This window comes from Mytilus galloprovincialis, chromosome 6, assembly GCF_965363235.1.
Source record: "Mytilus galloprovincialis chromosome 6, xbMytGall1.hap1.1, whole genome shotgun sequence".
Classification (NCBI taxonomy): Eukaryota; Metazoa; Mollusca; class Bivalvia; order Mytilida; family Mytilidae; genus Mytilus; species Mytilus galloprovincialis.
This window is the reverse complement of record NC_134843.1, coordinates 58,702,872-58,728,977: the sequence shown is the minus strand read 5'-3', so window position 1 is coordinate 58,728,977 and position 26,106 is coordinate 58,702,872. Positions and strand designations below refer to the sequence as shown.

Genomic DNA, 26,106 nt, shown 5'->3' with positions numbered 1-26,106 from the left:
TGGAGAGTTGTCTCATTGGCACTCACATCACATCTTCCTATATCTATAAACTATGTAAACTTTTGTTTGTGCTTTGTTCGAATCTGACATGTCATCCCATTTCCTACTGACTACAGTTCGATCGTATGCTGTAATGTTACACCACTGTTTTAGGTCAGGGGAGAGGGGTCCCGCTAAGATGTTTAATCCCACCACATTCGGTATGTATGTGCCTGGCCCAAGTCAAGAGCCTGTAGTTTTGTTGTTTGTTGCTGTTTTACATATTTGTTTTTCGTTTATATTTTTGTACATTAATTATGCCGTTTGTGTTCTCGTTTGAATTGTTTCATATTTGTGATTTCGGGGCCCTATAAAGCTGACTATGTGATAAAGGCTCTGTCATTGTTGAAGGCCTTACGTCCGTTTTGACATTTTGCAAAACAAATTATCTAACGCCACTCAAAATTGTAACATCCATCCGTTCTTTTTAATATTTACCAAATGCATTGATTACTTTTTAGGTAATATAAATATACAAGTGAGAGGTTTAGCTAGCTATAAAACCAGGTTCAATCCACCATTTTCTACATTTGAAAATGCCTGTACCAAGTCAGGAATATGACAGTTCTTGTCCATTCATTTTTGATGCGTTTTGTTATTTGATTTTGCCATGTGATTATGGACTTTCCGAATTGATTTTCCTCTGAGTTCAGTATTTTTGTGATTTTACTTTATACTTGGACGTGTCCGTTTTCAGTGCTGTATATTTTTTTATCAAATCTATTGCTATTTTTTACTTATACCCAAATCCTAACTATTGCAATGTTTAAAAAAGCCCAGTACCACTACACCACGATCGCACCACGATCACCGCTAACTAAAATAAATTCAGATCGTGGTGAGGTCGCGGTATGAGCGGCATGAAAATGTATATTTTCGTTGCCACCACGTTGCTATTACGTCCTCATTACGTTTCTACAACGATTATACCACGTTCTCACCCCGCTTATTCTGCGACCTCACTACGCTTATCAAGATATTTCTACGCTCATCACGTTCTCACTACGACCATACCAAGAGTTATATGATTGCAACACGATTTTACCACGCTTCTACTGCAATTATAGCACGTTCTTACCACGATTATACTACGTTCATAACGCGATCTTACTATGTTCTCAGCAATAACGTCAACATCGTGTTCCATAGCAATACATTTCCATTCAGTCTATTTCTGATTAATACGTAGATTTCTCGGAAACAAAACAGTCATGCCACCGAAATCTACTAGAACACGTGAGCGTGGTGGTAGGGGTTGATGTAGAGGCAAAGGGAGCTCTGATAGTAACGAATCCTGATCAAGCAGAGATGTCGGACTGACCTATCCAACCTAAATTACAACCTATTGCTGGTCCATATAGCTCAAATGACGATATTTTAGTGAACGATAACAGAGTTGACACAGATATGGTATGAGTGTCAATGAGACAACTCTCCATCCAAGTAGCAATCTATAAAGGTAAACCATTATAGGCTTATGTACGGCCTTCAACACGGAGCCTTAAAGTTTGCTCACACCGAACAGAAAGCTATAAAGGGTTCCAAAAATTATTGGTGTAAAACCATTCAAACGGGAAAACCAATGGTCTAATCTATATAAAAACAAGAAGCATGGTTGAGCCGTTAGAGACAATAGACAAGAAGTCCTAATAACATATAGACAAACAAAACCTTGAGAGATTTAATATATTTTATATGTGAAAATGACAATGAGAATGATGTCAAAGTATGAACGTAGTCAGGTCGTAACAAGAGCGTGACGAGTACGACAAGGGCGTGCTAGAATCGTACTATGGTCGTGAACAGCGTGGTAAAGTCGTAGGGGAAGCGTAGTTGGGCCGCGGCGAGAACGTGATGGACGTAGTGAGGTCGTTATAACGTCGCTGTTAGATCGTAACTGCAGTCTCTCCGAATAGAATCACGCTTTCACTACGCTCTCGTTACGATGGTACAGCGACCTTTCGATCTTATTACGATCTTAGTGCGCTCTCACTACGCTTCTTCTACGACCACAACAGCGTGGTGTGAACGTGGCATAGTCGTAGTGGAAGCGTAGTTGGTTCGCAGTGAGAACGTGATGGTCGTAGTGAGGTCGTAATAACATCGCTGTGAGATCGTAGCGCAGTTTCTCCAAATCTAATCACGCTTTCACTACGCTCTCGCTACGATAATACAGCGACCTTTGCGATCTTAGCACGAACTTACTGCGCTCTCACTACGCTTCTACTACGACCTGATTTCGCCACGACCGCACCACGATTGTTTTGAACATGTTCAAAGTTGGCCACGCTCATCACGATCTTGAAGACCTCACCACGACCGTGATAAGACCTTACTGCGATCTACACGATCGCACTACGATCGTGAAAATTTGCTTTTTTTCACAGATCGTAGTGCGATCGTGACCTAGTGGGACTTCGGTATAAGTTCATAAGAAAGTAAAACATAATATGAACATAAATAATAAATACAGACATACAAATTAGATGTGCCACTTTTTTAACGCTTTTCTCGGTTGCACATACACAAAAGTCTCCAAAACATGTTGTTGAATAATACAATGGTAGCTGTTTTTATCAAAATAGATTGAATTTATACATAGAAACAAACAGTACTACACTTGTGTTTTGTGTCTATAAGAAACGTTGAAACAAATCATTCTTCACATTCATTTCATATATAAAATTGTACTTGTTTTAAACTATTTTATAAAACTGGTCAGAAAAAGGTAAATTAAGTTCTCGTTTTTATAAAGATTAGACCATTTGTTTAACTTTTGAATTATTTTACATATGTCAATGTGTGATCCTTTATAGCTTGCCGTTCTGTGAGCTAAGGCTCCGTGTTGAAAGCCGTACTTTGACATATAATTGTAAACTTTAATACATCTTGATTTGGATGAAGAGTTGTCTTGTTGGCACTCATGCCGCATCTTATTACTAGAGCTTTTGCATTATAAATTTGACAGTACATAGAATCTTCACCTCTCCGTGAGGTATCAAAGCCTCGAAGACATAATGATCATTAATATATTTACAAAAAATTCAACAGTTCGAATAAAACTTTTATTTGACCAACAATATACAAAACAAATGCATAATATATAAAATGGAAATAATATAAAATTGTAATGAAAATGAATATTTAAAATATTAAGATTAACAATAATGTGAAATATTCAATAAACTATCAAGAGATTGTCAAACAATGTGTCCAGAAGATAACATAGTTCTTGCTTGGACATGGTATGAACCATATGCTAGGAACATAACTAATAAGTGTATTTGTACAGGTAAGAAACAGTTTAATTGATATATCTAATGCAATATTTTTTTTAACTTTAAACATTCATACGTTCAGTTCCTTAACTGCTTAAAAGTCTAAAATGAAAAGATGAAACTGCAGCTGTTAGACATAAAACCCTTAGCTGGAGGAAAATTTAAGCATGGAAGTATTATAATCATGGACAAACGTAGCAATATCTATCATGGGGGGAACAGTTATTTACGTCTGTTACAAAATATTGACACATGAACATCACACGTGTAAAAATTTCGGAATACATCTTTATTTGTCTATTGAATTGAAGAAAGGATATTTCATCTTTTGTGTTTACTTTCATATCTGCCCTTTTGATAATAGAATTTTCTTTTTAAAAACAATATCATGTAATTTGCTGAGTAAGACATATTCCTGTTTTATTCAGCAATTGCATTCTAATTTAGTGATGTCAATAAGAAAAAATAACCAAAAATATATATTTTTGTACAGAACATATAATGAATGTATATGAAGCTTCAAGGCAACGCATATAGTTCTTTATGTTAGAAAATGGTCATTAGAGTCCAGTGGTGGCTAAAGGCTTCAGGTGTAAAACATTTATTACTTTGAAGCTGCTTTAATATTTATATTTAAGAAATTTTAAGATAACACAAACCAAAACTGTTAAAATTATGAAAATTACAGCCGATTGCATTGAGTGTGTGTGTGCAAAAGTAGTATCCTTGGTTAGCTTGCTTGCTAGCTGTACCGTGAATTCATTAGTATTATGATAGGTAAAATATCCCCCTTTAAGAGTCGACGTGTTCGACAGATAACCAAATTGAATCTATTTGTCTGAAGGACTAAGCTACTTCTACAGGAGGGTAGTATACCTTACCTAATAATGAATTCATGGTTCAGCTAACAAGCAAGCTAACAATAAATATTACCTTTGCCTACACACTCAATACAATCGGCTGTAAGGGTTTACTGTACCAATGCATACACACATATTCATAGCTTGTTTCAGAACCCATGCATTGGCGTGATGCTTTCAATATGACCTTTCCAACTTTGAAAAGTGTTTACGTACAACAAATTAATATTTTAAGGGCAAATACGGTACAGCAAATTAAGTACTGCAACATGAAAGTTTGTGTGTAAATGATTTAATAAGGCATCGTCTTTACCTTTATGAGTAACAATATTCAAATGTTCAACTATAAAATATCACAGCGTACTGAATATAGAAATCATACTTATAGATAATGCAGATGTCACAAAAAGATCAGGTACAACCTTGGGATCATCTGGCTTAAAGCTAAACAATACAAAAAGAGAATATATGCGATACAGTAGTTTTAAAATATTTCTCAAACATCTGTTTAGACTTTAAAAAATATTACCAGTAACTTTATATTGATGACATTTTATAAACTGATATAATAGTCGATAATAAAACAAATTCTACTAAGAGTAAATGCATAAGATTTTGACAAAATATAATGTTTTATTTAAATTTATTTATGTGTGCTATATTTTTTCTACATTTAATTTTAATAACTTCATATCCATTTTTGCTTTCAATTGGCATAGTTTCGAGAGAAAAAAAAACATGTTTTGGAATTATTTCAAATATGGGCACAATTTTAAGTCCCAGTCCCACTAGACCACGATCGCACCACGCTCACCGCGATCTAAAATAAATTTAGATCGTGGTGAGGTTGCGGTATGAGCGGCATGAAAATGTTAATTTTCGTTGCTTTCACGGTGCTACTATGTCCTTTCTACGCTTCTACAAAGATCCCGCTACGATTATACCACGTTCTCACCGCGCTTATTCTGCGACCTCACTACGCTTATCAAGATCTTTCTACGCTCTTCACGTTCTCACTACGACCATACCACGAGTTATCCGATTGCAACACGATCTTACTGCGATTATAACACGTTCTTACCACGATTATACTACGTTCATAGCGCGATCTTACTACGTTCTCAGCAATAACGTCAACATCGTGTTCCATATCAATACAGTTCAATTCCTTCTATTTCTGATTAAATCTTCGAAACAATACAGTCATGCCACCAAAATCTACCAGAACACGTGGGCATTGTGGTAGGAGTTGATGTAGAGGCAGAGCGAGCAAAGTAACGAATCCTGATCAAGCAGAGATGTCGGACCGACCAATCCAACCTAAATTACAACCCATTGCTGGTCCATAAAGCTCAATGACGATATCTTAGTGAACGATAGCAGAGATGACACAGATGTATCAATATATATAGGAAGATGTGGTATGAGTGCCAATGAGACAACTCTCCATCCAAGTAACAATTTACAAAAGTGAACCGTTATAGGCCAAGGTACGGCCTTCAACACAGGGCCTTGGCTCACATCAATCAGCACGTTATAAAGGACCCAAAATATACTAGGGTTAAACCATTTAAACGGGAAAACCAACGGTCTAATCTATATAAAAACGAGAAGCATGGTTGAGCCGTTAGAGCAAATGGATAATTACAAATCTAGGGAGCTTTTTTATATATTTTATGTGAAAATGACAATGAGAATGATGGTCGTAGTGTGAACGTAGTCAGGTCGTAAGAAGAGCGTGATGAGGACGGCAAGGGCGTGCTAGAATCGTACTATGGTCGTGAACAGCGTGGTATAGTCGTAGCAGAAGCGTAGTTTGGTCGCAGTGAGAACGTGATGGTCGTAGTGAGGTCGTGATAACGTCGCTGTGCGATAGTAGCGCAGTCTCTCCGAATAGAATCACGCTTTCGCTACGCTCTCGCTACGACTGTACAGCGACCTTTGCGATCTTACTACGATCTTAGTGCGCTCTCACTACGCTTCTACTACGACCTGATTTCGCCACGACCGCACCACGATTGTTTGGAATATGTTCAAAGTTGGCCACGCTCTTCACGATCTTGAAGACCTCACCACGACCGTGATACGACCTTACTGCGATCTACACGATCGCACTACGATCATCAAAATTTGCATTTTTTTCACAGATCGTAGTGCGATCGTGGCCTAGTGGGACTGGGGTATTAAGAACGTATATATTTAAGCCAAATTAGACCCAAGTTCGTACCTTCTCAAATGAATATCAACAATTTCAATACATCTTACAACAAGATAGCTTGAAGTTTATAATCAGGTCCTCTTACATATAAGATTTTCCTGGCTAATTTTCTTCCAATTTATATCCCCCCAGAAAACAATTAAAATAAATCTTTCCGGTTAAAAATATTCTATAACAAATGCAGGCACTTTAAGTTATAATGATAATTGCAACTACAAATGGTAATCTTGTATGGACCCTGAACGGGATGAAGATAATTCATCATGAGCTACAACAACTTCTTTCAAGTCTTCTCTGTCAAAAACAGTCATTTCAACTTGTTCCGTACAAACGGGATCTAATTCCTTCTCATCCTTTTGAAACTTCCTACGTTTTTCTGATGGAGTTCTTTGCCTAACATCACTGGAGGTGTTGGCAGAAGGTATTGAGCTGTATGTTTCTCCTATGTGTTCCTCTTGAATATCATGTAACAATGAACATGTACCATTGGGTATATTCCGTTTGCTTGAAATAGAATCTCCACTACCTGATAAAATTTCTGAATCACAAGTACTTACACTCGAAGCCACACTTAAGCTTCTAAATTGATCTGAAGAGTTATTTGTATTCAATAGGGATGCTATTAACATATTTTGTTGATCAATAAGTTTATTCAACTTTAAATCTAAGTATTTCACTTTATCTGCTAACAGTTCATTATGTGTATCCTTCTTTGATACATAATTGAGCATTTCGTATCGAAAACTTGAAATATCTTGCTTAAGCTCGTCAAAATCAACTGAAAAAAAAGAAAATCGATGCACAATTTGATAAATATAACCTTTCGAAAAATTGCAATAAAGATGTTACAAAATGCATGCTTAGTATTACTTAAATGTTTGTAGACTTGCGAATATATCTTTTTTATAATAAAATCTGTCATTCATTGGCCGCTATCTGTAACATTTGGTTTAAAGTCGAACCATTTATCAAACCATTGCTGTTTTGAGTTGAATTGTTCACGAATTCGTTATGTCAGGCTTTTTTGTAGCTTATCATGCTAATGGTATTGGTTTTGCTAGTCGTTGAATTTCTATGGTTGATTTAAAGTTGCCTTAATCAACATGATCAACGTTAGTTTGACGTTGGTTAATAGTTCACTCATTGCTATCCATACATCATCTCCTAATTTTAAAAGAATACATTTGTTTGTTTTTTGATTAGTTATTAAAGGCATTTTATACCTGATTCGGGCCTCAATAATGTACTTTTTTCCCAATTTTTATATCATCGATTGCGTCCAACACGTTGAATGCCACATATAGAGCAGGATCTGCTCTGTTCTATTGATCTGTCTTATTTGTTGTGTATTATGTCTGTTGATATTTTTCTTTTTTAGCCATGTTGTCAGTTTATTTTCGATTTATGAGTTTGAAATGTCCCTCTGGTTTCTTTCGGCTCTCTTTTACCATTGAAAAATTACTTAGAATGAGCAACACACCGGATGTCAAATTTTCTGCTTATCTTTACTGTTCAACCAAGGGTTTGTTGTAGGGTTCTTGCTCAGTCTATAGTTTTTCTATATTGTGTTGTTTAAACTGCTGTTTGTCTTTCCATGTTTTGATTTGGCGTTGTCAGTAAATCTTCGACTAATGAGTTTGAATATTCCTTTGGTATTTTCAGCAATATTTTATGAACATGCTTAATGTCTTGCAATCAAAAAATTGAGAATATTTACTGTAATTATATAACCAATATTAACCTTCGCTTGCATCATCTTCTCTCTGGACATCAAATATGTACCTTTTTACAATTCTTTTCATTACTCTCTAAAAAATATTATGATGATGCAATTAATCACACATCGTATTATACTAGGTCAACTGCAAAGATTATAATCATCAAATAATATGATTTTCGTTTTGGTTTTTTAACTATCAATGTATACATATAAACACTCATTTCATTTCATTTAGTGTGTATACTTGTAATGAAAATACTACTAATGATTTTTTTTATAACAAACTTGTCAGAAGATAGGGTTAGGCTTAACCTTATATAAAACATTGATGAGCATCTTAGCAAATATTTGAACGTTTCTAAATCAACAGTACCTTGTTATGATATTGTAACATCAGACATTTTAGCCATATATTTAAGATCAATTGTAACACTTTTGTAGAACAAAATATCGACCTACCTTATTTAAATGATGCAAGAACTTTATTTCCAAATTCGATACAAATTACAGTAATTCAGAGGAAGTTAGTTATGAATAAACATCTTTTTTTTTTGTTTACAGCAATGCTACATTTTTTTAAAGTTCAATGTATTGCTCTTAAATGAAATAAAATTAGTTATGGTCAAACATATACACTGCATGAAACAATACCAATTTCAAATATTCTATTTAGATTCAGATTAATGACATTTGAGTTTATTGCGTACATGTAGTTGTCTCATTGGCCATCATACCTTATCTTCTAAACTTATAAATATGTTCCCTTTGGGAAATATAACTCTTAAAATATTCAAGTATTTATATATATATTTCGTTTGATAAGTTTGGGTTTGAGCGTTTCTGATTAAAGTAATCTATAAACAAAATCTAAATTGGAATGGCAAATTCGAAATCACACGAAGTCAATAATATTTTTTTCAATTTCGTTTTTGTTATGCAGGTGCTCGCGTTAAAATGCATTTAAACATACTTGGATTTAAATCGATTGTGTTATTATGGGCCTGACAAAAATAAACTTTAAATGCGCTTCGTTCGCCATAAAATTAGGAAGATTTATTTTCAATCATTATACACGATAGAAGTTGATTAGTAATGCCAAATTTCTTATTTTCCGGTTAAAACGTTGTATTCGTCTTAATTACTGTATTTTGTTGTGTGCATTTTTGTTAAATATGCACATCATTTCTATAGTAACAGTATCGCATAGACTGTGGAAAATGGTGATGCTTAACGTATGTCGTTAGTATTTCAAAACAAAGACCGGTAGGATCAGATTAAGAAATTAAAGTGTCTAGGCTAAGTTGTTTATGTTCCTTTATTAGCAAATATTCAACAAATAACACTGGACACTTTAAATTTGCAAAACACTCATTTGCAAATCCGCCGCCGCCTCAAATAAGAGCTACAGTGTCATGTATATAACCAAAATGTGCGGAAATACATGGGATTCAATAATTTCATTAGTTTTCTACTGTTACTATTATATTTATTTTGCTATTTGATTTATAAAAACATGGGATTTTCAATATCCCATGGGACAGGGCAAAATCCCATGGGATTTACCATTATCCCATGGGATTTTGGTTAAATCCCATGGGATTTTTTTTGGTCCCATGGGATAATTGTAGTCCCATGGGATATTTGTTGTCCCATGGGACAAAAAAAATCCCATGGGATTATTATTATCCCATGGGATTTTTAATATCCCATGGGACAAAATAAAATCCTATGGGATTCAAATTATAAATATATAGATATAAATATACAGTATGTGTATGTTGCAATGAATGCTGTTTGGTAGTAAAAAGTTTTAAATGTATACAAGTTTTTTTTATATTTTATTAAAAAAAAATTCATTTTGTCACAAACATGTTTTTTATTTGTTAATATGACAATAAAGATTATAATTCTGATTTTGGAATGTATAATAAAATTTAAGGTCAAAGAGTAAAGTTCTTTCACTGAAACAAAATGATGACATGTTTAAATAAATGAAAAAATATTGTTTTGAAATCTTTGGCTTGTTTATTTTATAATGAAAAATAGAACTGAAAAAAATATTTCATATTCTGACTGAATAGTTTACTCTTTTCATGAAGTAAGGTTTTCTTTGTTATAGTTTCATTGCAATACATGATTGAATATGCAAACAAATTGAATTATATACCTTTGTGGTGTACATAATATTATGCTTATATTTGCAAATTTATAATTTAAACACTTTTTGTGTTAAAGTTTTAGTTTTCTTTTTCGCTGCTTGCTATGTACAATTATTCAGTCCACTATATAAGAGTCAAGTCAATAAATTATTTCATCCACTAGAATATTCCTGCAATTCTTAGACAAAACATTTTTCAATCTGTTCTTCAAAGATCCTCCTCGGTACATCTTTATTGGATGGAGCGATTCAAATGAGAAGACAAAGCAGGTTTATTTGGACAACAACATACTAATATTTTTTTCATTCGTTCCTTCTTTCAATTGATAATTACATTGTTGCATTTACATGATCAAGTTCTTGAGCATCTATGATCGTGATGATATGACTCCTTTTTGTTTATAGTCATTATGTTGAAATTTCCTTTTTCTATTAAATGTAGAAAAAAACATTCCATTTCAAATTAATAAAAAAAGTCGCACTGTTGAGAAAAATATCATCTTCCAAGTTTTCTGTTCAGTATTGATCTGTTGAATGATGACCATGAAAACCGAGATGTCTGACCTACAAATACACAAAACTCAAAAATTATCAGTGAAGAGAAATACAGCAATAAAATGAATATTTTATCATGTTTATGAACATTTTAATAAACTTTCATTTAAATATCTATTGTTAGTACTCTTATTTCAGTGCTTTGTGTCTATGATTTACATATTACTGGTTATTGTTTGGTTCCTTGTTGCAGTCTGTTGAGTTAAGCCCATTGCAACAAATTTTTACAATTTGTTCAAATGTTGTGCTGTTATTAAAACCACTGTCCGGTATAGCGTTTGCTCATTGTCAAAGGCTGTACAGTGAACTATTTTTGTTAAATTAAGGGGGCTCACAGGTTTCAATCAATTTTTTTTCTTAAAACATGTAATATAGGGTTACGCTATATTTTTCTATAAATGAACTTTATCTTATACTTTATAGAAAAATAGAAAAATTAAATTAAAACTAGAGGCTCTAAAGAGCCTGTGTCGCTCACCTTGGTCTATGTGCATATTAAACAAAGGACACAAATGGATTCATGACAAAATTGTATTTTGGTGATGGTGATGTGTTTGAAGTTCTTACTTTACTGAACAATTTTGCTTCTTACAATTATATCTATAATGAACTTTGCCCATTAGTAACAGAGAACTATATTTGGTAAAAATTTACATAAATTTACCAAATTAATGAAAATTGTTAAAAATTGACTATAAAGGGCAATAACTCCTTAAGGGGTCAATTGACCATTTAGGTCATTTTGACTTATTTGTAAATCTTACTTTGCTGAACATTATTGCTGTTTACTGTTTATCTCTATCTATAATAATATTCAAGATAATAACCAAAAACAGTAAAATTTCCTTAAAATTACTAATTCAGGGGCAGCAACCCAACTACGGGTTATCCGATTCATCTGAAAATTTCAGGGCAGATAGATCTTCACCTGTTTAACAATTCTACCCCATGTCAGATTTGCTCTAAATGCTTTGGTTTTTGAGTTATAAGCCAAAAACTGCATTTTACCCCTATGTTCTATTTTTAGCCATGGCGGCCATCTTGGTTGGTTGACCAGGTCACGCCACACGTTTTTTAAACAAGATACCCCAAAGATGATTGTGGCTAAGTTTGGATTAATTTGGCCCAGTAGTTTCAGAGGAGAAAATTTTTGTAAAAGATAACTTTAATTTACGAAAAATGGTTAAAAATTGAGTATAAAGGGCAATAACTCCTAAACAGGTCAATTGACCATTTTTGTCATGTTGACTTATTTATAGATCTTACTTTGCTGAACATTATTGCTGTTTACAGTTTATCTCAATCTATAATAATATTCAAGATAATAACCAAAAACAGCAAAATTTCCTCAAAATTACCAATTCAGGGGCAGCAACCCAACAACCGATTGACCGATTCATCTGAAAATTTCAGGGCAGATAGATCTTGACCTGATAAACATTTTTACCCCCATGTCAGATTTGTTCTAAATGCTTTGGTTTTTGAGTTATAAGCCAAAAACTGCATTTTACCCCTATGTTCTATTTTTAGCCGAGGTGGCCATCTTGGTTGGTTGACCGGGTCACACCACACATTTTTTAAACTAGATACCCCAATGATGATTGTGGTCAAGTTTGGTTCAATTTGGCCCAGTAGTTTCAGAGGAGAAAATTTTTGTAAAAGATAACTTTAATTTACGAAAAATGGTTAAAAATTGAGTATAAAGGACAATAACTCCTAAACGGGTCAACTGACCATTTTTGTCATGTTGACTTATTTATAGATCTTACTTTGCTGAACATTATTGCTGTTTACAGTTTATCTCAATCTATAATAATATTCAAGATAATAACCAAAAACAGCAAAATTTCCTCAAAATTACCAATTCAGGGGCAGCAACCCAACAACTGATTGACCGATTCATCTGAAAATTTCAGGGCAGATAGATCTTGACCTGATAAACATTTTTACCCCCATGTCAGATTTGTTCTAAATGCTTTGGTTTTTGAGTTATAAGCCAAAAACTGCATTTTACCCCTATGTTCTATTTTTAGCCGAGGCGGCCATCTTGGTTGGTTGACCGGGTCACACCACACATTTTTTAAACTAGATACCCCAATGATGATTGTGGTCAAGTTTGGTTCAATTTGGCCCAGTAGTTTCAGAGGAGAAGATTTTTGTAAAAGTTAACGACGACGGACGACAAAGACGGACGACGACGGACGCTGGACGCCAAGTGATGAGAAAAGCTCACTTGGCCCTTTGGGCCAGGTGAGCTAAAAATGGGGACACCATTCAATCACACTCACAATCCGCCTTTGAAAGAAGCATATATATACATTTTTGTAAAGATACTTTTTTTTCTGTTTAACTAATAGGAGAAATAGAGGTAATTTTGAAATGAAAAAAGAACTTAATTACAGAAATCGCTTAAATTTTACAATAGTTTAGTTTAAGTAAATTTAGTTGAAAATGATAATGAAAAATATAGGTCACTGATGAGCTAAAAAAGATATTACAATTTTCATGCCAAAAAATGGCATTTCTGCACCAAAGTGAGATAATTTGGAGCTTTTTCAATGATATATACATTTTAAAAGTTGTCTGGGGCCAAAACGAATTGATTTTTTAGAATGATTTCTGTACCATATGAAAAGGTAAAAACTAATAAAGTTATAAATAAAATTAGTTATGAAAAAAAAAATATTTAATATTTTTCTGAAATTTTTATACCCTCGAGCCTCCTTAAACATTGTTAAATGTCATTTTATCTCTATTGGAGAAAAGTCTTATTTGAAATCAGACTGCTTCTTATTTTTATATCAACCCAGCCATATTATGCCTGTCCAATATCAGGAGCTTGTACATAGTTCAGTGGTTGATGTTGGTTCATATCCGTCATTTTTGTTTTTCATAATATTTTGGTTTTTTTATAAATTAGTCTGGTATATTTGAAGTTTGAATTGATGCTTTGTTTCAAATTTTGTTAGCGTTGTCTTTTATAGATTACTATATCATGTATAGGGTATGAGTTTTTTCATTACTAACAGGTCATCATTGGCCTCTAATAAGTAATTACAATGCTTACATCCACTTAATTGAACTCTGATGGATAGTTTTCTCATTTATCGTACCACATCTTATTTTAATAAATATTTAATCATTACTCAAGGGCTTAAACTTTTTTCAACAGTGGACTTACCATTTAGGCTTTGTTGACCTTTGTAAATCTATTTTTGTTGATAATTTCTTCTGTTTATAGTTTCCCTTTTATATCTTTAATATTCTTGCCCTACACATAAAAGGGTAAACAATATCATTTAATGACAAAAATAACTACTAATACATAAAAAGTAGGCAACTGAAAATTTTGCCTCATTTGTATATAACTTTGACTTGATTCTCATTCTTGCTGTTTAATATTATCATTGTTTTATGAAAATGAGGTCTTAGTAAAATTAACCTTGGCAAACAGATATCTTCTTTTTTTATATGACACCTTGCATTCATTTCGTACAACAAGTAGACCTATGCTTATAATATCTGACAAAACCAAGAAAACTTAGCATTGACCAAAGAACCATAAAATGCGGTCATGGTTTTATGAATCTGCCATAGAGACATGCACACCTTACAATTGTTACATATCCTACAAATATAATCTACCTGTAACTTTAAGCATAATTATGATAAACAATGCAGTGTTTCATTGTCCAATGAAAATGAGGTCACGGTCATATAAAATATGACAGACAGACATGTGCATCTTACAATCATTCCGTTCACTAAATAAAGTGACCTTATTGCTTACAGTATCTGGAAAATAAACCAAACCACAAAAGCTAAACATTTTCATAGTTCCTTATACCCTGTCACATTCATAATATACATGTATGTGCCTGTTCCAAGTCAGGAGCCTATAATGAAGTGATTGTCCTTTGTTTATGTGTAACATTTAACTGTTTTTCCATTTTTTGTACATAAATTAGGTTGTTAGTTTTCTGGTTTGAATTGTTTTCGTTGTCATTTCTGGACCTTTTATAGCTGACTATGCAGTATAACTGGGAGTAATCTCAGATCTGTTCATTGTGTCTTTTTGTGTAGGGATGTACAAGTACCCGGCCACGTCCACTTGTATTTTTGTCCATCTGATGAGTTAAGCCTTTTTCAACTGATTTTTATAGTTTATTCTTATGTTGCACTGTTATACCACTGTCGCAGGTTAGGGGGAGGGTTGGGATCCCGCTAACATGTTTAACCCCGCCACATTATTTATGTATGTGCCTGTCCCAAGTCAGGAGCCTGTAATTCAGTGGTTGTCGTTTGTTTATGTGTTACATATTTGTTTTTCGTTCATTTATTTATATAAATAAGGCCGTTAGTTTTCTCGTTTGAGTTGTGTTACATTGTCTTATCGGGGCCTTTTATAGCTGACTATGCGGTATGGGCTTTGCTCATTGTTGAAGGCCGTACGGCGACATTTAGTTGTTAATGTCTGAGTCATTTTGGTCTCTTGTGGACAGTTGTCTCATTGGCAATCATACCACATCTTCTTTTTTATATTTGTTCATTGTTAAGGCTGTAGGATGACCTTGAGTTGTTATTTTCTGTTTCATTTGGTCTCTCATGGGGAGTTGTCCAATCATACCCCATCTTCTTTTTTTTATTGTCCTATATGTACTATGAAAATAAAGTAAGATGAAACTTCTCAGTCAGACATATGCACCTAGTTGACCTTTTGCTAATTTGAAAATAATAAAATAGAGAAACTGGCCAAAAAAAACAAAAAGGTAACATTAAGCAATGAACCATAAAAATGAGGTCAAGATTGAATAAAACATGCCAGTCTAACATGTACATCCCTAAAAATTTTCATACAACAAATATACTTGACATGTTGCATACAATATTAGAAAACCCGACCAAAACACAAAAACTTAACAATAACCACTGAACCATGAAAATGAGGTCAGAGGATAGAAAACCAGATAAATTGACACAAATCCCTGTGGTAAGACAAAATGTGCCATAATATTAGTCCAAATGATAATAAAGTCTTGCATGGCTATTCTGTTCTGTTCTGGTTTAGAAAATCCCTCCTTCAAAGGAGCACTTTGCACAATGACGAATAAATGTTTATATATATATATACCTAAAAAGACATACTAGGTACGCCTCGTGAGATAAGTGTTGGTTACTGTCAAAGACCCTTACGCTTGCTTGGCGGAAGGTTTTTAATTATGAAGACGAGTTCGTACTCCATGAAGAGCAAAGCAAAGCTTCCTTGTTATGTATTCTACAGTGTAGCAGGCATCCATGCATTTACATTTGCAACCACAAGCACATATAAAGCTACTAGGGTCCAATATAAAGTTAGTGTCTAGCTATTTCAACTTTTTTCTTGGACGCCGTCATAGTAAAAAAAAATCCTTTCAAGGTGTAATAATTGTTTGTATTACAAAAAGAAGAAACCTAAATCTTACTTGTTAGTTGTTATGGGCTAACAAAAAAGATTTATTTAAAGTTGGTTATACATACAATACAACATAAGCTCTAGAGCTTTTATCCAACATATATATATAGGACAAGCACAATACATAAAACATTAAGTTCATCACTGAGATAGTAGTCTCAGATAGAGGGAGACAGGGTCAACCAAACCCCTATTCAATCTGAATGTAGGACAGAAAGTCACAGGACAAAAAGTCACAGGACAAAAAGTCACGGTCAACAAGTCACAGACAAAAAGTCACAATTCAGTTTAGAGATTATTTTTCTTTGAACAAGAAAACACTTTTTTTTTGTATTTTTCTTGAAGTTTTATTTAAGAAGCAACTTAGTAATTAAAATTTATTCAATAAATATCAATAATAATCAAATAATTGTTATGAAAACAAAATTTCAAATTTGCTTGGTACTTAAATGGCTTCAATTTGCCAATAAATATGGCCCCATAAATATATCCTTTGCAAGATTAAAATCTAATACATTTCCATTTATCGTGTTTATCAAGCTCTATGAGCAATTTCCTTAAATTGAAAATGAATATATGTAATAAAAAGAAAATATTTCAAGATCTTTTTCATATATATTCAAACCAATTGTCAACAATTTGTTTGTGACTTTTTGTCCTATCAAATTTGTGACTTTTTGTCCTGCGACTTTCTGTCCGTTTACCTTCCATCTAAATCAGTAAACTGAATAATTGTTTTTTGCAGTTGTCCGGGTAACGAGTCGATATCTGTTATTAATCATGCAAATTGCGAGTCAACACTTACACACCTTTTTTCAGAATGTCAGCTAAAAACAAAGAATCACTCAGGTGATAGGGGAGTGTAACCGATGAATTGATCCTGAATCAGATAAGATTTTCCAAGTATTACGGAGTCGGAGAACCTCTTTATTTGACACTCACCGGGAGATTTAATAATGAGGCTACTAAAAACATTTCATTTTCCCATGTTCGCTGTTTTTCGCTATAATTATTCAAAGCTGAATAAAGCTATTTGAAAAATTGTGTTTTTTACTGCTACAAGATATTTGAATAAAATCACGTGAAAAAAATGCTAATTACGCACCAGTTGCTGAGCAGAGAATCATTTTAAGCCAGGAACAGTATACACTAACTGTAAGAATAGAAATTCCCTGTAAAAAGGCAGTCAAATCTTAACAGAACTGTAACTTAATGATTCATGTATATCAGGTTCCAACACCTCACCCAGCACCCTGGCCCAGCACACTGAGTTAGCAAACTGGTGTGTGTCAGTCTTAATTGTAATATAAAACTGCGTAGGTTCATATCGTTAGATTTATCGTTTGTTTGGATATTTTTAGGATCGTTGTAAAATTATATATCTTGAACTTTGTTAAAATACTATTTTAAATTGTTCAATTCGTTATATTTCATAATTTTGTCAAAGTGTACTTTTTAAAGTTTTAAATTTTAAAGATATAAAAACGAATATATATATATATATATATCTTCCATTTTGATTTGAGGGAAATCTGTTTGAACTGTAATGACATGGTCAGTCAACTGATTTGTTGCAAAGCTGATTACAGGTAATTATAACATACAGCAATTTTCCATTACGACAGTGCGTGTACTCTCCGGTGTGTATAACGTAAAGTTTCTAGAGAACATCCTGTCTACGTGTAATACAAATTGATGACATTACACAAAATTTCTTTTGTTAAATGTGCTTAGGTATCTGTGTCTATTCCCTATTTCAACACCACAAATTTTTCGAAGAAAAAAAATCAAAAAATCAATTATATGAAATAAAGAAGAAAAGTAGCTAATATCAACTTCAGTAACTAGTAACTGCGCATTGAGTAATCATAATTTCAATATTGCATGAACCAACAAATGGAAGTTTTTAACGACCTTGACTGGCTATACAGCCCTTGCACGGTCGGTAATGAACCAACCCTTGACAAAACGTATACATGTAGGCCTATGTAAAAGTGTTTAAAAAGACCAATTCCTATTGGTTATATTTCACACTAGGACCTTAGATAACTAGAACTAAGCAGTGGTAGATCCAGAAATTTTCATAAGTGGGGACCCATTGACTGCCTAAGAGGGGGTCCCTGCCAGTCATGCTTCAGTGATTCCCTATATAATCTCCCATTTTCCAAGATTAGTGTGTGGGGGTGGGGCTGGAAAAAAACCTAAATCCGCCTCTGCTAATTGGGAAGTCATTTTGTCTGATACACACATATAAATACCTATAAAGTACAAAATGCTTCAAATATATGCATAAATAATAATGGTACGTCTAAAAACCGTTAAGGATCTCCTCGGTGCACGCAAGACATAAAAAGTCACTTAGGACATGTATTTTAGTGTTGAGGGTATTCATTCGATTCATAACTTATTTCATAATCTTGTAATTTTTGTTTTGATAAAATTTGAGACATAAATACATGTATTGAGACATATAATACATGTATTATATGTCTCTGATAAAATAAAACCAACTTTAAAGAAGTTATTTAAGTTTGAATCGGCTGTCACCTGTGTTTTGCATTGGGATGCCAAAACATTAATGTTATTTACAAAAATGCCAAAACCTGCAAATATATTTTAGGCAATAAGAGACATTTATAAATCGATGATTTTTACACTAAACGTTTTTATAATTTGTTATAGAAATATTAATAAGTACATGTACATAGTTTTATCAAAGACATATAATATAATTGTATTATATGTCTCTGGTTTTATCAAGGATTTGTATAGTAACTATACACATCCTTGATTTTATAAAGTCCTTCATTGCTTCAACCCCTTGGTGAAATTTAAATGGCGAGACGATAATTAATAAACTATCTATCTATCGACATGCGCCGTTATTTAGGATTTTAGAATACGTCACGGATGACCGATGATCATTTTCAATACCAATCATCATTTGAATTTTGTCAATTGATCTTTAATAATGTGTCTCTGTTGATGGTTATAAACACATAGAAGTAAACTTTGCAAAAAAAAGTTTACTTGGAAAAAAATATAAATTATATGAATATGCTAAATAAATTTTTCTTTGGTATGTAATAATCGAAGACGTTTAGAAATATAAAGAATCTTCACATAGTTGGGAAATTTTCTATTCAAGTTATATCATTTAAAAACGTTTAGAAATATAGATCTTTTTCGATGTACAATTTGGCCCGCTTGGAGATCTTAATAATTGTTTGCCTACTTTCGTCTATTTATATTGCTGAAATTCTTTAATAAAAAAACTTGTACAAGCCCTTGCTATAATATAATGAAACTCGTCGCCAATATCACCATAAATACTTAAAGAACAGATATAATCTTATCCTAAATAGTTTGCCATCTAACAATTTAAAAAGAAATTTTGAGTCGAAACTGAAGTACCAAATCTTTAAAAAGAATCACCTTTTTTTGTAACAGTATAGACGTCGAAAATTAAACTCTATATATATATTCTTTTTTCAAAACTCCTGAAATAATTTAAAATTATCTTTAGACAGCTTTCATATGCACATCTTTTTAGAAGTATGTGAGCGTATTACCCCCCCCCCCCCTTTTTTTCCTTCTATAAAATTTATTTGTAAACGAATTTTGTGTCTTAATTTGTGTTTGCTAATTAACTGCGGTTCATGCTGTCAAAGGTAAAAAATGTCTCCTTGTGTATAAGTTATTGATAAAAAAATATTTGAAGCCGCCAGAAGAATAAATCATTTCCTGAACTTAAATACATTTATTTGTAAATAAAGACAATTTGCCTAAAACATTCTCTCATATATTTAAACAATTGTAAAATAATTAATTCAACGACTTTCTTTTACTTTTTACTTTTCTTCTTCAGTTTTTTTTTTTACCCATTGCTCTTCAATTACTGATCACAAATTTTTCGGATGCTTTTTATCCTATTCTCGTATCGAACTTACATGTTAGCAGTTGAACGGAATTAAGTACATTTTTCAGGAATTTACAACTTAAATTTTCAACAACAAAATTCCACACTTTTTTACTGGGATTTTTTTTTTCTGTTTTGAAGGCGCCACCAGTGACCCCGTAGCACACATAACCAACACCTCACATGGCGTATTCACGATGTTGAGGTATTGACCTACAATCACATTTATCAATATACAGCAAGTAGGTAATTTGGTGTTGATTGCCAGTAGGTCAGAATTTGTTAATTGAATTTTACCTGTAAAAGGGTCACTAGCTGTCAAATTCATGTTCATCGATTTTAATCAAATTCACATAACATGTGGTGTTGAATTGTTTATTAAAATTCCACGCACAATCTTGGCTGATATGCATAAAACCATTATTTCATGAACCTGCATGAAATATTGACTTATCACAGAACTAATTAAAAAAATAAACCACCGAAAGTCCACATAAGAGATCATAAGAGGGTATAGAGAATAACGGGCAAAGAAAAAAAGGAATAAAGAATAGTGAAAGAAAGAGAATAATGGTAAAAAGTGTAAGTCATTAAAAATATAGCTTAAAAAAAAAGAAGCCTCTTGCATCAATTTGAGGAATTAACCCAAGATTAATTTTACGGCGGCTTATTTTATTTTGGATTAAAAATAAACACAATTGACAAGTTTCCTTCCCCTGCATTTTCGATCGCACATGTAAATAGCACGTTGGTCTCAAATAAGACACTGATACATTACAACACTTGCCGTCAGTATTTGAAAATATTAATTAAGAAGGTATAGAAAATTAATGCACGCACACTATTATCCACCACAGGCCTAAATCGTTAGTCCGCAAACAACGAGGGTGATAAAAAACCCAGCACTTTGAACACAGACACCGGCATGCTATGAATTTGAAAGCTTCCCAAATTAGTAACTATCAAGTTCTATTAACCATAGAAAACTGTTGTCCTTTTTTATCAAAAATGAAATTTAAATCAATTTATTCATATATTTGACCGACTAGAATTAATTGGGGAATTTAAACCAATTCCTATTGTAAGTGATAAAACTATCAGATCACAATATCAGGGTGATTGAAATGAGGAAAGGGGGGGGGGATCAGGTATTTTGGGGGGAAGAAAGAAGGGAGGGTGAGTCCACCCCCTTCAATTTGAGAATATGCTATTATCTTGTAAACGGTTTAGATCCCCACCCCTAAACCATATATATTCTTGAATGGGACAATAAAATGAATCAATTAAAATTAAAGGAAGTCCCTGGGGGGTCACCCCACCCCATTCAATTTGAGAATGTGCTATTATCTTGTAAACGGTTTAGATCCCCACCCCTAAACAATATATATTCTTGAATGGGACTATAAAACAAATCAATTAAAATTAAAGGTTAGTCCCTGGGGGTCACCCATCCCCGTTCAATTTGAGAATGTGCTATTATCTTGTAAACGGTCCAGATCCCCACCCCTAAACCATATATATTCTTGAATGGGACGATAAAACAAATCAATTAAAATTAAAAGGAAGTCCCTGGGGGTCACCCCGTCCCGTTCAATTTGAGAATGTGCTATTATCTTGTAAACGGTCAAGATCCCCACCCCTAAACCATATATATTCTTGTATGGAACAATAAAACACATCAAATGAAATATAGGAGAGTCCATGGGGGATCACCCCCACCCTCACATGTTTGAAAAACTTTTAAATGGTTGAGATCCCCAGTGGTTAAGTGAAAAAAATTCCGGATCACAGGGGGAGGATTCTAGGGGTTGGTAGTTCAACTTGGAACCCCTCCTTTTTTTTGGACACTCAATGCATTTGAATGGGAACATATAGTTGGAACCACCCCTCCTAAATCTTGGGTTGGGAACAGGGAACCCCCTTTATAAAATGGCTGGATCCATCCAGGCATACCATCTAGCTAGCTATTAAGGCTTTAAAAATATGAAATAAATCAAACAAGGAAATTAATGGTGTAGGCAACTGTTTTGAATTTTAAAAAAAGCCTTTATTAACCATTTTTGTTAACAATGTTAAATTTTGTGTGCATTTATTTTTGCTTATTTTCAATAACAAATAAATAATGGACAAAATTGCGTGATTGATTATTGTAATTTACGAAAAATCTGCATACATGTTATAAAATGGGAAGTAGAAACTGGGAATTTGTCAAAGAGACAACAACACAAGTGACAACCAAAGAGCAGACAACGACCGAAGGTCACCTATGGGTCTTCAATGCAGTGAGGAAATTTTGGCACTGGTCTTCAGCTCATAAATATGTCTCAGAAATGAGAATGATATACAGCTCTCATTTGCATTAATAAAAACCTCACAATATGTTCTGAATATCAGAATATACAGTATTGCAAGATACTCTCATATTGTACACATGGAGCTGAGAAACTGTAAAATTAATCATGCTAATTTAACATTTAAGTCCTCGTAATCAATCTTAATATGCATACTGTTGTACAAAGGAATATAAGTATGCAAAAGACATATATATATATATATGGTCTTCAAAAATAAGAGTATCAATGCTATTAATTTATGACAAGATCTTAATCAAGTAATTATTTTGGTTTGTTTAAATATTTAGGAGGTTAGTATGACCTCCTTTTTTGTGATGATGTTTTCCTTTTAAGCTGGGAAAAATTGTTTGTATCAACAAAAATAAAAACACAAAGTTAATCTAGAATTATGTTTTTATCATTTTTTTTTATGTTTAGATCATGTAGATTGTCAGCAAGATGAAAAGAAAAAAAAATATGCAGCTCAAAAGTCAAAATGTGGATAAGCTGAGGTTCAAGGTCCTACTTTTGCAGATTTTCATATTTTGCATGAATGAATTTAAAGTTTATACCATGGACAGCAGAGAAAGAAAAAAAAACTTTCAATTTTCCTGCTTCTGAAGGATAAATGTAAAACATCTTGTTTTTGGTAAGTTTTATGCTCTGTTTTAATAGTGTTGGTGCATTCATCTGTCCAGTCCTTCCTCTAAATTGTATCCTCTTTAATTTCAGTAAGTAGCCTGTGGATTTACATATATATACTCAAAATTTAGTACTAATATTAAGGGATTTTAGCATGACATCCTGTCGAATGCTTGTTAATCATGTTTATGTTCCAGAACATATGAGTATTTAGACTACGCGTACAGTCTGCCCAATTTTAAGAAGTTGGTCAAGTTTATTAGAAACAAATATACATTACAGATCAACATAACTGAAATCTTTAATAGATTAATACAAAAAGTTTAATTGCAGTAGAAATAAAAATACATGTTTGGTTGAGCTCTGGTATTAGACAGTACAAGTACCGGGTATACTCAAATGGTCTGATTGTATGCATATGGTCAGACTGTAAGAGTATACTTATATGTTTCGGACCATAAACGTACGGTCCAAATACTTATATGGTCTGAAACATTTATACATGTCTTAAAATAAGTATCTAACAAACACGTTGGTGTTTGTGAACTTGGTAATAAGTTATTCGATAGAAATATAATGTTTTCAGATTATAAAAATAAAAATATCCCATATTTACTTTTAATAAAGAAGAAGATTATTGATGTATGTATAACTGTAAAATGAGACAGCAAGCCAACAACACAAAAAATAAGTATGAAACAATATATTTTTTTGTATCAATGTTATAATCATGATAATTTCCAATATGTCCGAAGATTTCAAGGTATTTTTACATTGAAATAAAATACAAATTGAACTCTGTCAGAACTTCAAAAGCTTAAAGATATATTGTTTCTGTTGTCTGCATTTTGTATAATATATTGAAATTCTAGTGAATAATGGAATATGTTATTATAATTGCCTAAAGTTTTAACATTGATCTTTATATATGATATAAATAACTTGGGAAAATACCCAAACGTTATAAAGAAGAATAAATTAATTGATTATTATATACCGGTAGTATTAGAATAGGAAGATGTGGTATATTGCTAATTTGACAACTCTCCATCAGAGACCAAAGGATGTAAGAGGTTAGAAACTGATGACATTGGACAACCTTTAACAATCAGTAAAATCCATACCGCATAGCTATTTTTATTAAAAATCATATTATTGCTACATGTATGCAAAAATTTTTATATAATACTTCAGATTTTATTGGTTCTTTTTCAGAAGGATTGAAATTCATCATCTAGAATAAATGGCGAAAACATAGAAACAAGACCAGAATAAATTCAAAGACAAAAGTTGGATCAGCTATTATTTTCATCACTCAGTCAATGATTTGAAGTTCTTTTAAATACCAAAGATATTGAAACCACAATAATGTCAATGTTCTGTGCGCTGAATGACCAAAAAGTGGACTATAAGATCACACAATGCTGGATGATAAGAAACTATTAATGTTTTGTGTGGAGGGATATTGTGAAAAAAATAGATTTACTTAAATAGCTACTGTAAATTCAAGAATTGTTGTGAGGGTTTATATTTGCAAAAATTGCAACACAGATGTAAACGCAATAATTTAAACTCCCATTTAGAAATATTTTATATGAATTAAACTGATCTCAAAATCGTAAAAAATTAAAATCTCATATTAGTCTTAAATGACAAAAATCCAATAATAAATGCACGCAATAATTTCTGAATTTACAGTACTAGTATGTTCAGCCTTATATTAGAGTTTTTCATTGATTTCAAATGGTAAATAATAGTGTTTCAAGAAAGTATTCTATAATTCATAAATAAACATATATTGATACTTACATTATCTACTTTGTTGTTTAAAAGTTTAGTTTTGAACAGTTATAGAACAATATGTTGAATTAACATTTCCAAAGAAAAAAGATATTCAATTAAAAAGATTCATCTTATAACAATTTACTACCAAATAGAATACATTGTAACATACACATTACTGTATATTTATATCTATATATTTATAATTTGAATCCCATAGGATTTTATTTTGTCCCATGGGATATTAAAAATCCCATGGGATAATAATAATCCCATGGGATTTTTTTTGTCCCATGGGACAACAAATATCCCATGGGACTACAATTATCCCATGGGACCAAAAAAAATCCCATGGGATTTAACCAAAATACCATGGGATAATGGTAAATCCCATGGGATTTTGCCCTGTCCCATGGGATATTGAAAATCCCATGTTTTTATAAATCAAATAGAAAAATAAATATAATAGTAACAGTAGAAAACCAATGAAATTATTGAATCCCATGTAATTCCGCACATTTTGGTTATATTCATGACATTGTAGCTCTTATTTGAGGCGGCGGCGGATTTGCAAATGAGTGTTTTGCAAATTTAAAGTGTCCAGTGTTAAATGTTGGTATCGTAAAAACTTCGAAGTTTATACATCACTGACATATGCATGTGTCCGGAAATATTTGAATAACAAGAATTATGTTTTATGTCTATTCTTTAGATTATTATGAGTATTACTTAAATAAGAAACGTTTTTATATTCTTCATGCTGAAGACAGTTTAGGTTTTAACAAATTATATACCTATATGGAGTTATTTTCTTTCAGAACGACAGGTCATTCTTTTTCAGAATCAACCCGGACGATACCATGTTTCAATGATATATGCTCCAAGGCATAAAATAATGACCTGTGTGAGGTCATTATTTTCCTTGATAAACATGCAATCGATGATTTACTTCAAAACTTTATTCGTGTAATAGTTTTTTGTTGCCGATTTGGAAATTTATTTTTTAAAGTTCAATCGATGAAAGGTGTAAAAGAAACCGTCATTGTAGTACCGCATTTTAATTTTAGAAACAAATAACGTGAAGTTTTGTTAATTTATCGCTACAATAAAGAAACATTATCATATATGTCAGATGAATTTTAATGTAGAC

At 32.6% G+C, this 26,106-nt stretch overlaps 1 protein-coding gene and 2 long non-coding RNA genes across 8 annotated transcripts in view; 1 reads left to right on the top strand and 2 right to left on the bottom strand.

Annotated features, from left to right (window-relative positions):
* Positions 1-5,372: 5,372 nt before the first annotated feature.
* LOC143079981 (short transient receptor potential channel 7-like) overlaps positions 5,373-26,106 on the bottom strand; it is a 121,098-nt gene continuing 100,364 nt past the window's right edge. For all 3 annotated transcript variants that reach the window (XM_076255611.1, XM_076255612.1, XM_076255613.1), the window contains exons 15-16: positions 8,137-8,203; positions 5,373-7,173 (exon numbers count right to left, since the gene is read on the bottom strand). In XM_076255611.1, coding sequence (XP_076111726.1) covers positions 6,608-7,173; positions 8,137-8,203 — 633 coding nt within the window. In that variant the 3' untranslated portion in view covers positions 5,373-6,607. The remainder of the gene's footprint in view (positions 7,174-8,136; positions 8,204-26,106) is intronic.
* LOC143079980 (uncharacterized) lies at positions 10,035-17,130 on the bottom strand. 3 transcript variants are annotated; one of them, XR_012979574.1, is made up of 3 exons: positions 17,086-17,125; positions 14,010-14,099; positions 10,035-10,837 (listed from the first exon to the last, which is right to left on the bottom strand). It is a non-coding gene; the product is annotated as an uncharacterized LOC143079980 (long non-coding RNA). The 3 variants fall into 3 exon arrangements; XR_012979572.1 differs by having other exon boundaries at positions 10,036-10,837; positions 17,090-17,130; XR_012979573.1 differs by lacking the exon at positions 17,086-17,125 and adding an exon at positions 16,985-17,061 and having other exon boundaries at positions 10,036-10,837.
* The window catches only part of LOC143079982 (uncharacterized), a 250,721-nt gene continuing 245,404 nt past the window's right edge, over positions 20,790-26,106 (top strand). Inside the window, exons 1-3 of one of the 2 annotated variants that reach the window (XR_012979575.1) lie at positions 20,790-21,016; positions 22,971-23,181; positions 24,390-24,984. This is a non-coding gene — a long non-coding RNA (uncharacterized LOC143079982). Of the gene's footprint in view, positions 21,017-22,970; positions 23,182-24,389; positions 24,985-26,106 lie in introns of those variants that run through there. The other variant, XR_012979576.1, reaches the window with a different exon arrangement.